General features: G+C 26.2%; 4 protein-coding genes across 4 annotated transcripts; 2 read left to right on the top strand and 2 right to left on the bottom strand.

The window, feature by feature from the left end:
• Positions 1 to 667: 667 nt before the first annotated feature.
• Positions 668 to 2,692, bottom strand: DICPUDRAFT_149807 (uncharacterized protein; the record flags this gene model as incomplete). Its single annotated transcript, XM_003285846.1, has 3 exons — positions 668 to 1,118; positions 1,563 to 1,593; positions 2,407 to 2,692. The coding sequence occupies 3 exons, from the start codon at positions 2,690 to 2,692 to the stop codon at positions 668 to 670; spliced, it is 768 nt and encodes a 255-aa protein (XP_003285894.1).
• Positions 2,693 to 3,560: 868 nt separating this feature from the next.
• On the bottom strand, positions 3,561 to 5,908 carry alyL (amy lysozyme-like protein; the record flags this gene model as incomplete). Its single annotated transcript, XM_003285845.1, has 2 exons — positions 3,561 to 5,579; positions 5,816 to 5,908. 2 exons carry the CDS (start codon positions 5,906 to 5,908, stop codon positions 3,561 to 3,563), a joined length of 2,112 nt encoding a protein of 703 aa, XP_003285893.1.
• A 3,322-nt stretch (positions 5,909 to 9,230) lies between these two features.
• DICPUDRAFT_76812 (uncharacterized protein) lies at positions 9,231 to 10,508 on the top strand (the record flags this gene model as incomplete). Its single annotated transcript, XM_003285856.1, has 1 exon — positions 9,231 to 10,508. The coding sequence occupies one exon, from the start codon at positions 9,231 to 9,233 to the stop codon at positions 10,506 to 10,508; it is 1,278 nt and encodes a 425-aa protein (XP_003285904.1).
• A 2,049-nt stretch (positions 10,509 to 12,557) lies between these two features.
• Positions 12,558 to 13,778, top strand: DICPUDRAFT_149802 (uncharacterized protein; the record flags this gene model as incomplete). Its single annotated transcript, XM_003285855.1, has 4 exons — positions 12,558 to 12,804; positions 12,894 to 13,003; positions 13,080 to 13,463; positions 13,590 to 13,778. 4 exons carry the CDS (start codon positions 12,558 to 12,560, stop codon positions 13,776 to 13,778), a joined length of 930 nt encoding a protein of 309 aa, XP_003285903.1.
• Positions 13,779 to 13,840: the final 62 nt, after the last annotated feature.

The raw sequence follows: 13,840 nt of genomic DNA, 5'->3' as shown, positions 1-13,840 counted from the left end.
ATGATTATTAAAGTGTGATATAAATAATAAATTTAAAAAATTATTTGTATTTTTGAAATATATAATTTGAAAAAAAAATAAAAAAAAAAAATTTAGTTTGTTTATAATTTTTTTTTAATGAAAAATATTTAATAAATTTATAAAAAAAATTAATTAAAAAATAAAAAATAAAAATATAATAAATATAATAAAATCAAAAAAAATAGTAATGTTTAAACTCAGAAGTGTGAGTTTTTTATTTTTTAATTTTTTTTGAGAATCTAAATATATGTATGTTTTTATTTAAAATTGAGTATTATAATTAAAAATATAATCTAATTTGAAAATTTCTTTAAATTCTCTATAAAATGACATATAAAACATTAACCTTTTCATTCATAAAAAAAAAAAATTTTATAATTTTATTATATATAATTATATAGAAACTAAATAAAATGATACAAACCAGTTATAGTGTATTGAGCTTAATTTATTTCAATTTTATACTTATTGGCCATATAACCTATCAATATTTTATCCTATCTTCATTGGAAATTTCAATAGTTTTATAATCAAAATTGAGCTTGGATACTTTCCACCTAATTTAGACAAGTCCTAAAAACCTAGACCAACTGAATTAAATTACAATATTTTATTTTATTTTTTCTTATGGTTACGTAAATTAATTTTAATACTTACATGCTATATATATTGCTACTAATATGAATGAAGATAATAGCCAACCAAATATACCATTACCGTGTCTATTTACGAAAACTAATGAGCCAATAGTTAAAAATACAGATGCACTAAATGTCACAGTAAAGGCATAACAAAAGATAGGCATCCACTTTCTTAAATGAGAGCCTGGAAATAAGTAAAATACTAGACAAACTGCACCAAGTAAAGTTAAAATATCACCATAAAATGTTGGAGTTTGACCCTTTGCATTATTTCGTTCGATGCTACTGCTGATACTGTTACTGGCACTATTATTTAGACCCCTTTCTTTTAAAAACAAAGAGTGGAATAAAGTTACAATTAAACCCACAAAACCCAAAACACACCCTATTACCTCTCCTTTTGAAATTGCTATTCTTCTAACCAACATTACAATTACCACCATTAATGGGAAGATGCTACAATTTATTAAACTATGTGATAGTGTTGTTTCATATAAAAAAGTGATCCAAAGATTGTAATGTAAATGAACTTTTAAAGTATTAATTTATAAATAAACAATAAAAATATAGATAATAAAATTATATGATTTTTAAGTTTATAGCGAAAATTGAATAAAACAAAAATTTTCCAAAAATATTTTTTTTTTTTTTTATTTTTTATTTTTTTAATTTAATTATTTTTAATAATAATATATAGTCTGGTTGTATTATAACTCTTTAAATTAATAAACTGAACTTCGAATTGATTATAATTAAAAAATACTGCTATTTGTTTATTTAATTATTATTATTGTTAATTAACCTATTATTTAATATAAGTATTTTGGTTAGTAAATCTGCTTCTATCTTCATTATATATAGGTTGATTATTTTTTATAATTTATATGAAAATTAACTTACTTTTGATAACTTTTGATTGTATATGCTATGGCTATATTATAATTGTGTCTTTTGGTGTGTTACTGGGACTTTGTATACGATTGTTAGTGGTGGTTGTTATTGGTATTTATACTGAAGGAATATGGCATTGAGTTGATTATGATATGATGGTCTATTATTAAAACATATTGAATTGAAGTAAATGGGCTATAATTGTGAAGAATTCTTGGCAATTTTCATGTGGCGGCCTTTTAGGAATGTGGCTGTTGTGAATTAAAAAGTTGCGGGCTATAAAAGAAAAAGTGGCACTGGGTCTTAGTTATGGCTACCCCGAAGATTGGCATTCACTTTGTTGATTATTTGATACTTTCGGATGAAAATAACTGTAATTGATATCATTAATTGAAATATAGAATAAAACGATTTAATTAATAGTTTGTTCTTTACCTATTTCATTAAATGAAACAATGAATAAAGAATGTAAATTATTAATTTAATCACTATCAACTTCATGATTAACCGACATCCATATAATCATCTTATTCGGGATAGTATCAATAAAATAACGAAGAAAATGATTTCGGAATTACTTTAGAGATTAATATCGGAATTTTCTTTCTAACCTCTATTTTCAACATTAATTATTGTGCCAGCACCATAACCCTCTCTCTTCAACTTAATTAGTAATGAAATAAATTAATAAACAAAAAAATAATAATAAGTATAAATATGAATGTATGAATTACTTACTTTAATAAAATCCTTCGACATTAAATGACCATTTACTTCTTATTTAAGACCATTTACTTTTCCATTCAATATTTAAATGGAATAGCGCCAATTCTATAGTTTTCGAAAATAATACCTCCATTTTTTATAAGATTTGATGCAATTTCTTTGGATTCAAATTTTAATAAAATCCAATTGGCTGCTGATTGGCGTGGGTATTCAACTTCTAGTATTTTGCCATATTTTGAAAATTCATTAACAACTGATGGACCAATCTCTAATGGGAAACCATAAACTGTGACCCAACGTCTATCGAATTTTCCATCATAGGCATAGCCATAAGCAAAACTGGCGAGGCCAATTGAAATTAATGTTATATAATATAAAATCTCCAAAATGTAATCTAAAACAAAATTATCCATTTTAAATTATTGTTATGAATTATTGAAAGGTTATTTGAAAGTTAATTATAAAAAAAAAAAGTTATTGATGTTATTAAAATTTATTATTGTAAGAATTATTATAATAATTGAATAAATGTAAATAATTATTTGTATGTAAATAAAATAATAAAGAAAAAAAAAAAAAAAAAAAAAATTATTAAATTAAAATAAAAAACTTTAAATTAAAAAAAAAATTAAATTTTAAAAAAATCAAAATTAATTTGAAATCATTATAAAAAATAAATGGGGGTTTCCCACACAAGCTTTTTTATTCATTGTAAAAAATTTTTAAAAAAATTAAACAGTGTGGTTTTTTATTTCAAAAGGAAAAAGTAAATGCCCAAATGTCAAGATTATTAAAAGAAAATTAAAGCAATTGTAGAAATTTTTATAAAAAATAAAAATAAAATTGCCATTATATTTAATGGATTACACTTCCATAGAAGTTCCAATATTTAATTTACATTTATACAATTTCTAAATCTTAATTAATTTTTCAATCTATAGAAAAACCTATTGGGTTTTGTTGATAATTTACTTGTAATTATAATAGATTGTGGTAGTTTTTAATCATTTTTTATAAATATAAAATGTGTTTGGATGGGTTTGGAAAATTAAAAAATATAAAAAAAACCAAAATTATTTTTTATAAATCCAATAATTGATTAATCGAGAAATAAAATTTAATAAAAAATATTTAATAAAATTTTTTATAAAAAAAAAATATATAAATCTATATTATATAGTTTTATATAATATAAATTCTTTTATTTTTTATTTATTTTATTAATATTTTTTTAACCTTTGTACAAATTTAAATTTTTATTTATTTGAAAAAATTTATTAATTAATTGATTTTAATGCATTTACCATTTAAACATTGTTGTTTTAAAATTTCACTTTGTTGTACAATGTGTCTGTATTCGGAACGAGATACATTGAAGGCACCTTGAGTTGGGAAACCATCTTCTAAATGACTTTCAACAGCAATAACAATTTTTTGGTCATTCCATTGACATGATGATGATTCAAAAAGATCTTTACAGACTTGAGATGATGATGAAACAACTGGTTTACCCATTTTATTTTCAATATCAACAGCTGGACCTTGTTGAGTAGCTTTAACTCTAACACAGGTAGCATATGGTTTGTAAGTATGTGGTCTGTATGGTCTAGTTTCTGGTCTAACCATACCTGAACCACCACCACCACCTGAACCACCGCCTGATGAACCACCTGATGAGCCACCTGATGAACCACCTGATGAACCTGATGAACCACTTGATGATGATGAAACAGAGTTGGCTAATGATGAAACAGAGTTGGCTAATGATGAAACTGATGAAGTCATTGATGAAACTGATGAAGCGACTGAAGAAATTGCGTTGGCAGCATTGGCGATTGAGCCAGCAACACCACCACCGTGATGACCGAGTTTACGTGGGAGACCAGTTTTTGGGTCAATGTATAAACCTGAACCACCGCCACCGCCTGAACCACCGCCTGAACCACCGCCTGAACCACCACCTGAACCACCACCTGATGAACCACCTGATGAACCACCACCTGATGAACCTGATGAACCAGATGAACCTGATGAACCAGCAACTGATGAAGCATCAGAGGCTAATGATGAAACAGAGTTGGCTAATGATGAAACTGATGAAGTCATTGATGAAACTGATGAGGCGACTGAAGAAATTGCATTAGCAGCATTGGCGATTGAACCAGCAACACCACCACCACCGTGATGATGGCCTAATTTACGTGGGAGACCAGTTTGTGGATCGATATACATACCTGAACCACCACCACCACCTGAACCACCACCTGAACCACCGCCTGATGAACCACCTGATGAGCCACCTGATGAACCTGATGAACCTGATGAACCAGCAACTGATGAAGCATCAGAGGCTAATGATGAAACTGAGTTGGCTAATGATGAAACTGATGAAGTCATTGATGAAACTGATGAAGCGACTGAAGAAATTGCGTTGGCAGCATTGGCGATTGAACCAGCAACACCACCGTGACCACCATGATGACCAAATTTACGTGGTTTTTCGGTTTCTGGTTTTTCGGCTTCTGGTTTAACCATACCGGAACCACCACCACCACCTGAACCACCGCCTGAGCCACCACCTGAACCACCACCTGATGAACCACCACCTGATGAACCTGATGAACCTGATGAACCACCAGTTGATGAACTACCAGTTGAACCAGCAACTGATGAAGCATCAGAGGCTAATGATGAAACTGAGTTGGCTAATGATGAAACTGATGAAGTCATTGATGAAACTGATGAGGCGACTGAAGAAATTGCGTTAGCAGCATTGGCGATTGAACCAGCAACACCACCACCACCGTGATGATGACCTAATTTACGTGGGAGACCAGTTTGTGGATCGATATACATACCTGAACCACCACCTGAGCCACCACCACCACCAGATGTACCACCTGATGAACCTGAACCTGGTGCATTACCATCACCACTAGTAGCGCCACTACCTTGAGCAGCTGAACTACCACTATCTGGACCGCTTGATGATGAAAGTGATGAAACAACTGAAGCAACTGATGAAACATCAGAAGCTAATGATGATAAAGATGTTGCAGCAGAGTTTAATCCACCAGCAATACCACCACCACCGTGATGACCAAATTTACGTGGTTTTTCGACAACTTCTTCTTCTTTTTCTTCAACAACTGTACAAAGAGTAACAGTATTTCCACATCCAAAACGATTTGAACCAGCTAAAAAGTATGTATTTTCTTTTGAATCACCACATGATGATTGTTCTTCTAAATCTTGTGTAGTTAAATAATATTGATTATCCGATGATAATGAACAACATAACTATAAATTAAATAAATTTTTATAAATTAATTTTTAAATAATAAAACACAATAAAATAAAAAAATAAAAAAAATAAAAAAAAATAAAAAAAAAAAATAAAAAAAATAAAAAAAAAAAGTCGGTGGAGTGGAGGGGGTGTGTGTTTAAATTATTAATATAATAAAGTGATGAATCACTTTATTTATTTAATTCATTGAATCTATAGAAATTTCCTAATGAACAAATGGATCACTTACATCAGTATTATCTTTACAAATTTGAGAACATGTATTTTGTTGAGCACTAATGACACTAAAAACAAGTGCCAATAACACTAAAATAAGTCTCATTTTGAAGAGATAAATATAAATATAAATATATAATTAATGATAAAAAGAAAAGAAAAAAAAAAAAAAATTTATTAAAAACGTGGTATTGGACCAGGAAAAAAAAAAAAACAAAATATAAAAAAATTAAATAAAAAAAAATTAATATTGGAATTCCGCAGCTGTACAGTAAATTTTTAATTGTTTTTTTAAAATTTAAAAAAAAAAAAAAAAGTTTTAAAATATCTTTTTTTTTTTTCGAGTTTAATAACGGAAACTTTTCCACATACTTTTTTGTTTAATACTAAAAAAAAATAAAAAGGTGGTACCAATAAATTCCTATTTTTATGAAAAAAGAAAGAAATTAAATTATAATTTAATAAAAGCCAAGAAAAATCATTTGAAAATTAAATATCCTAAAGATGGGTTGGGTAATAAAAATCCGATTATTTTAGATTTAGATATCTTTAAGTTTTGTTTTTACAAAATAAAAATATTATTACATTTCAAATTATCCAATTGATAATATATCAGTTGAAAAAAAAAAAAAAAAAAAAAAAAAAGTTGGGGTATTTGCTAAATTTTTTTATTTTTTTTATTTAAAAATATAAATTTCAACTATGAATAATATTTTGAAAATTTTTGTAAAATATGATTATTGAAATTTCATTATATTCAAAATAATAAGATTTTGTAATTTATTATCATTATAATAGTGATTAATTATTAATTCCTTTAAAATGAAAATTTTAAAATATTTAATCTTTGCAAACATTATTATTATAATTTTTTTTTATTTTCATAATAACCATTTCCATAATTATATTTATGTTTTACAAAAAAACATATTTGCTATATACACCCACAGATTTATATAACGACAAAATTTTGTTTAAAAATATTTTTTTATATCGGAAATTTTGCTGACAAAATTTTTTTTTTACAAAAAAAATATTTAAACATTTTTCAAAAAAATAAAATATAATATTAATAGATAATAAATAATAAATTGGTAAAAAATATAATCATCATAATAATATACTAATTTGATTCAAATAAAATTAATATTATTATTATCAATATTATCATTATTATATATTCAACAAAGAACATTGTAATATATTTCGTTTTTATCATCAAATATTATCTATAGAGCCATTTTTCCAAAAAAATAAAAAACCAATTGCTGTCTACCATTTTTTATTTACTCAAAAAACCGATAAAATATATATCTATTCAAAATTTCAAGTAATTAAGCAAACTAAGAAACAAATGAAGTAATGAGGAGACCATTTATTAGCCCTTAAGCAAACATCATTTGTTTCAAACTCGATTGGCTTCTCTTATTTGCCACCAACCATTACTAGTTACACCCAAACGAGCACAAGTCTTTTAATTAAAGGTACCAATTTGGGTCAAGATCTATTAACCACCACCATTACAATTGGTTCAAATGCAATTCAAACAGCAAGTCTCACCACCTCACATACTACGATATTTTTAACAATCCCATATACTCAACAAAATGGTCCATTAGCTATCATTGTGGCCAGCGAGCTTCAATTGATTTTAAACTTACACCAGGATTAGCTTCAATTTCAAGCCCACCAGTTTCAGGGGGTGTGGTAACAGTTGTCGGTACCTTTATGAGCAATCAAAAATCGGATGGTAACCCGTTAAGCTTTGTATTAGATACTAGAAAATCACAAACACCATGTTACTTAATTTCTGCTCCAACAACCAATATCGACAATAAATATAGCTGTATGCCAAGGGGGTCAGGTTCTTTTAATTCATTTTTAACCATTGATGGAATAAATTTATAGCACTATCCCTCTTTATATTCTTAGTGGTAAAATAGAAGTTTCCAATAAACTTACCAAGTCAAACAGTTTTACATTTTATTTCAAACCTTATAATATCTCACTTATCACCCCAATATTAGATACTGCTGGGTTTGTATAAATTGTTGCTTAGTTTAATGGCAGAGGTCTATTCATTTGATGGTTGTATACCAGTAAATGGTAGTTGTCCACCAGCAACTGGTGGTGTATGAATCTATTTAATCTATAAAAATATTTAATAAAATAAAAATCTAAATTTTAATTAGTAAATTTAAATTGATTGATGTTTATTATTAAATGGTGAAAAAAATGTGTTATTGTATTACTATGAAATGATATAAAATAAGTGAAGTACATTATATACAGAAGAAAATGGGTGAAAATTTTATTTTATTTTATTTTTTAAATTTTATTATTAATTTAAAAAACGCTATTTTTTAATATTTCAAAAATTATAATTATAAAAAATATCTTATAAATAGTTGTTATATCACTTTTGTAATAAAAAATATAATGAAAGCCAATTATCTGTATATTTTTAATTAAAAAACTTTTAAATAATTTAATATATTTGTGCTAATTATTTTTTGTAAAGAAGATTGATAAAAGCTATATAAAAAATAAGTAATAAATGTAAGATATTATTAAATATCTCTATTAATTGTATAAACTTAGATAGAGCAATATTAAAAAACAAATAGAACATTATTTTCATAAAAAATATAAAAAAAAATTATTAAATAAAGGGAAATTGGAATAGCAGCTTCAAAATAAATTAAACTAAATATAAAAAAAATAAACAATAAATAATAAAATGATCAAGTAAAATAATTATAATTGTTTTTAAACTTTATTATAAATATATAACTACACCTCGAGCTACATTTTTTTCATTAATATGCAAAAAAATAAAAAACTAAATAGAAATAATAAAAAAGAGGTTCGAGGTGTAATTTATTCAATTAGAATTAAACTAAATAAAGATTAAAATTTATATTTAAATAATTAATTTACCCTATTTTTAAAATCTTTTTTTTTCAATGTAATAGCTTACCTAGGTAATATGGATATCAATCGAGAGAGAATTTTATGAAATTTTTAAATCAAACATATATTTAATTAATATTTTAAATCTAAATTTTAAATAAAAAAATAAGGTAGAAACTATTATTTTATCATTATTATAAAGAAAATAAACAATTGTTTTTTTGTTTTATTTTTTTTTTTTTAATTGTTTATAATTTTTTAATTTTTTAAAAAAGAGTCTTTAAAAAAATTTTTTTTTTTTTTTAATTAAAAATTATAGCTTTACAACACACACATAATTTTTCATTCACCAGCTTTTTTTTATAATAGCATTCAAATAATAATATTCGTTCATTTTTACACACCTTTTTTTGTAAATAATATATATCTTTTTTTTGTAAATATTTTTTTGTATATTTTTATATTATTTTTTTTTTTGTACATTTTATTTGTAAATAATTTTTTTTGCAAACAAAATGTATGAATTTTTAAACTTGTGTGTTTATTTATTTTTTGTTGGTACCCTCTGTTGGAAGTTACCATCTTTTATTGGTAAATTCAGATTCAACAACACCAAAAGAAACAACAAAGAAAATGTTGACTGCCAATGTTGGAACAGTGAAGTCAATTACTGGGCAAGTCAAGTACTCCAACAAAACCAACTACAAGAACCACAAGAACACCTCCAACACATCCAAAACCTCCAAAAACCCCAACTACTCCATCTTTACCAAGAACAAGAGCACCTCGAACAACCTCAACAAAAACAAAAAAACCAAGAACAAGAACACCAAAAACTCCAACCAAAAGAACCACATCAATCACAACCACAGCAATCCCAACAACCAATTCCACAAGGACCAATCCCATTCATCCAGCTAATTCGTCAGCAACCACAACATCAACAACCACAACAATCACAACAACCAATCCCATTTCTCCAACGAATTAGTCAACAATCCCAACCCCAACAAACACAGCAATCACAACAACCAAAACAATCACAACAACCAATTCCAAAGCAACCAATTCCACAACAACCAATTCCACAACAACCAATCCCATTTATCCAACGAATTCGTCAGCAACCCCAACCACAACAACCACAGCAACCACAACAACCAATCCCTTTCATCGAACGAATTCGTCAGCAACTCCAACAACAACAAATTCATTCACAACCAACACAACAACGCCAAACCCAAAATGCTCCAATAAAGCCAAATGAAATCGATTTATCTTTGGTCAATTCAAATGGAAGATTAAGTTTAGATCCAACTCCATTGAATGAAACAGAAAAGGCATATATACGTTTAAATGAACGTATCGAACTATACCAACTAATGCCAAAAAAGGAAATCCCAGGTGATGGTAATTGCCAAATGCATGCGCTATCAGACCAGATATTTGGTGACTTGGAGCATAGTGTAATAATAAGAAATAATATTGTAGATTGGCTTAAACAAAATAAAGGTTTTTACCTTCCAAATGGAGAAACCCTCTCAGACTTTGTAACTACAAACAGTTGGGAGGAATATTGTGATAGTATGTCCAAAAATGGCACATGGGGCGATCATTTAACATTGGTCGCTGCAGCTGAAATTTATAAGATAAATATTTCTATAGTATCTTCAGTTGAATCACAGAGTAGTTCTTTCATAGAAATTACTCCAAGCATTAAATGCGAGAATGGAATTTTGTTATCACATTTTGCAGAATTCCATTACGGTTCTTTATGCCCATTAGCCAATTAAACCATTATATCAGTAAGTTATTTTATTTTCCCACTATTATTTTTATAAACTATTTTATATTAATTCATTTTATTTAATAAATTATATTTTAGCAATTTTTTTAAGCCATAATCAAGTAATATACAAAAATTCTAAGCCGTCTCTAGCCATGTTGTACATGTAGTATCATTTACAGTAAAAATCTTATTTTATTGAATATTAAAGTAGGGATTCATTTTTTGTTTTTTAATAATTTATAATAATAACTATTCACTATAATCCATAAATTGTGTCAATTATCACTGCCTTTTTTTAAATTTTAAAAAATTTGGATATTATAAAAAAAAAATTTTAAAATTTCTTTCAATTTTTTCCAAACAAATAATTTTAAAAGCTCTTAAATATAAGTAAGTAAATAAGCACATTATTTTATAAACAAAAACAATCTATTTGGATATGGGATTTATTTGTTAATTATGAATTACTAACACAAATTAATTTTTTATAATATTTAGTGTAAAGTCTTGACAAAGTTGCAGTGTCTTTTTAATCGGGTAGTTTCATCAACCTCTAGTTTTTTTCAAGTGGTATAATCGGACTCATTAGTGTACCAAGTAGTATCTATTCTATAACATTTGTTTTCATTAGGTGGTAATGCAAAACATGTTTCATCAAATAGAACTATGAAATAATTTATATATGGTAGTGTCGCACAATCATCTGGACCAGTGGTGCTATAGAAGCCTCAAGTAGTATGGAATCTGGATTGAGTAGTGTAGAACTAATACATCAAGTGAATAATTTATTTCATCAAATAATTGTGGTTTAGAGTCTGATCCAAATAGTAATGGCTTAGAACCGGCACCAAGTAGCAATGTAGAATCTGGATCATGTATTTCTGTAAAATCTACTGTGAATCATTTGTTTCACCAAGTAGTGTAGAGTCTGGATCAAGTTGTAGTGTGGAATCTGCTACATCAAGTAATAGTGCAGAATATGTTGTACCAGTTACAGCTCCTTAGAATATGTTTCATCTAGTGATGTTTCATCTTAGCCAACTGGTGGTGACTATGCAGCTCAAAGGGTCTAGCAGTTCGGGAAAATATTTGTATAAATAAATAAGAAAAAGGTGTAACCATCCATAACTTTTTGAAAGTGCTGAAGAGTCTTGGTATTATTATAAAGTTGTTATTCTTTTTGATAGTGATTGGAACCCCCAAATGTATTTTTAACTCAAGATTGTGGTAAATTTCTAACCAACCAAGTAACCAATGAAGCTCATCCAACCAGTCAAGTAACTAATGATAGACCTCATCTATCTACTCAACTATTTTATTAATATCATTAATTGCTCTGGCCAAGCAACTATGACCATAGAAATCAAATAGTTTTGGGAGAAGAGAAACTGAAGCTTCCGTGTAACTATTAATCAAGCTAGGGGAACAGTCACAATGGTGTTATTTATTTAAATATATTTAAAAATATTCTGCAAAGGAATTAGTATCTGAAAGAGGTAGTCCAATTACATCGTCTTCTGTTATAACAAAATGATTTAATAGTTAAATCTGGACAAAATATCATAGCTTTGGTAATTATTGGCGGCAATAATAGACAACCAAATTTGGGCAAAACTTTAAAATTTGTCATTTAACAACAATAATAATATAGAAAATAACATTTTAAATTAATTTTTAAATTTAATCTTTTTTAATAATTAATATTTAATTAATTTTCCCAAATTATTTAATTTTATTTAATTTAATAATAAAAATAAAAATATTCGATAACATTTAATTTCTTTTTTTTATTTTTTTTTTATTTAATTATTTTTTTTAATTTTTTTTTTTAATTTTTTTTTAATTTTTTTTTAAAATTTTTTTCATTTAATTTTTATTTTGCAAACGTTAACAAAGCCAGTTTTTTTTTTTTTTTTTTTTAAACTATATTACATTTTATTATTTAATAAAGTTAATCACAAAATTATAAATAATCACAAGCAAATTTTATATATTATAGTATATATATAAATATAAAATTATTTTAAATATTTATTAAAAATTGAATTAAATTATGGCCACAAGAGATAGAACACCAGCATTTAATCTTTTAAAATCAGAATTTAAAAATAGAAGACCAAGTAAATCATATAATCAATCAGAATCTGATGATGATTCAAATAATGTACCGTTGGTTGCATTAAAAGGTACTTCATCAGGGGGAAATGCACAGCCACAATTAAAAGAGTTAAATGTTTTACCACCATGGATGCAAAAAATAAATGATATAGATTTAAATCTTAAAAAGATTAGCGAGTTAAGTAAGAAATATACCTTCTATATATATTTGGAAAATAGCAATAATATTATCATTTATTGGATTTCTAATATTATTTTCTTTTATTTATAGTCGATAAATTAAAAGGTTATCATGATAAAAATTTATTACCAGATATGAGTATGGAGGATCAATCAGATTTAGAAAGATCAATTGAAATTACAACAACAGAAATCACAAGAGTATATATTATAGTTTGAATTATTATTTTGTTATAATTATTATAAACAGATATTAACGATTCAAATATTATTTTAGTTATTCCACAAAACTCATGATTATATTAAAAATTTAGGTAAAGGTGCAAATTTATCACCAGAGGATCAAAAGATGAAAAAAAATATTCAAAATTCCAAATCAGCCAAATTACAATCATTATCATTAACATTTAGACAAAAACAAAGAATATTTTTAACAGCATTACAAAAAAGGTCAAATGCATTTTCAGAATGGGGAATTGATTTTAATGATGAGGAGGAGGGTGGTGTTGTTGATCTAGATTTCTCTGACGAGTTAAAACAGGTTGTAGATCATATGGAATTGGAAATTACTCAAAGAGACCAAGATATTCGTAAAATTGTAGCTTCAATTAATGACCTTTCACAATTATTTCAAGATATTAGTATTTTAGTTGTTCAACAGGTATGTTATAGAATAGTTTAATTAAAAACAATCGATAATAGTTTATAAATGATAAATGGAAGATAATTATAAGCACAGTAATATTTAGTGTAGATAATTAATTATTGGTTTTGTTTTAAATTTTAGGGTACATTGCTTGATAGAATTGATCATAATTTAGAAACAGCATACGAGGATGTTAAACAAGGTACAGTAGAAATTGAAGAAACAAATCAATTACATAAAGAATATAGAACAAGACTTTGTATTTTAATGATTTTAGTAGCTTTAGTAGTTGCAATGGTGTTTTTATTTATTCTCAGAATTATTTTTTAAAATATATAATAATACAATATATAATATAAATAATTTTTTTCAAACAAATCTAATAAATTACG

The sequence above is a fragment of the Dictyostelium purpureum genome (assembly GCF_000190715.1).
Source record: "Dictyostelium purpureum unplaced genomic scaffold DICPUscaffold_56, whole genome shotgun sequence".
Classification (NCBI taxonomy): domain Eukaryota; phylum Evosea; class Eumycetozoa; order Dictyosteliales; family Dictyosteliaceae; genus Dictyostelium; species Dictyostelium purpureum.
The sequence above is the reverse complement of the archived record's forward strand: the minus strand, read 5'-3'. Positions and strand labels throughout refer to the sequence as shown.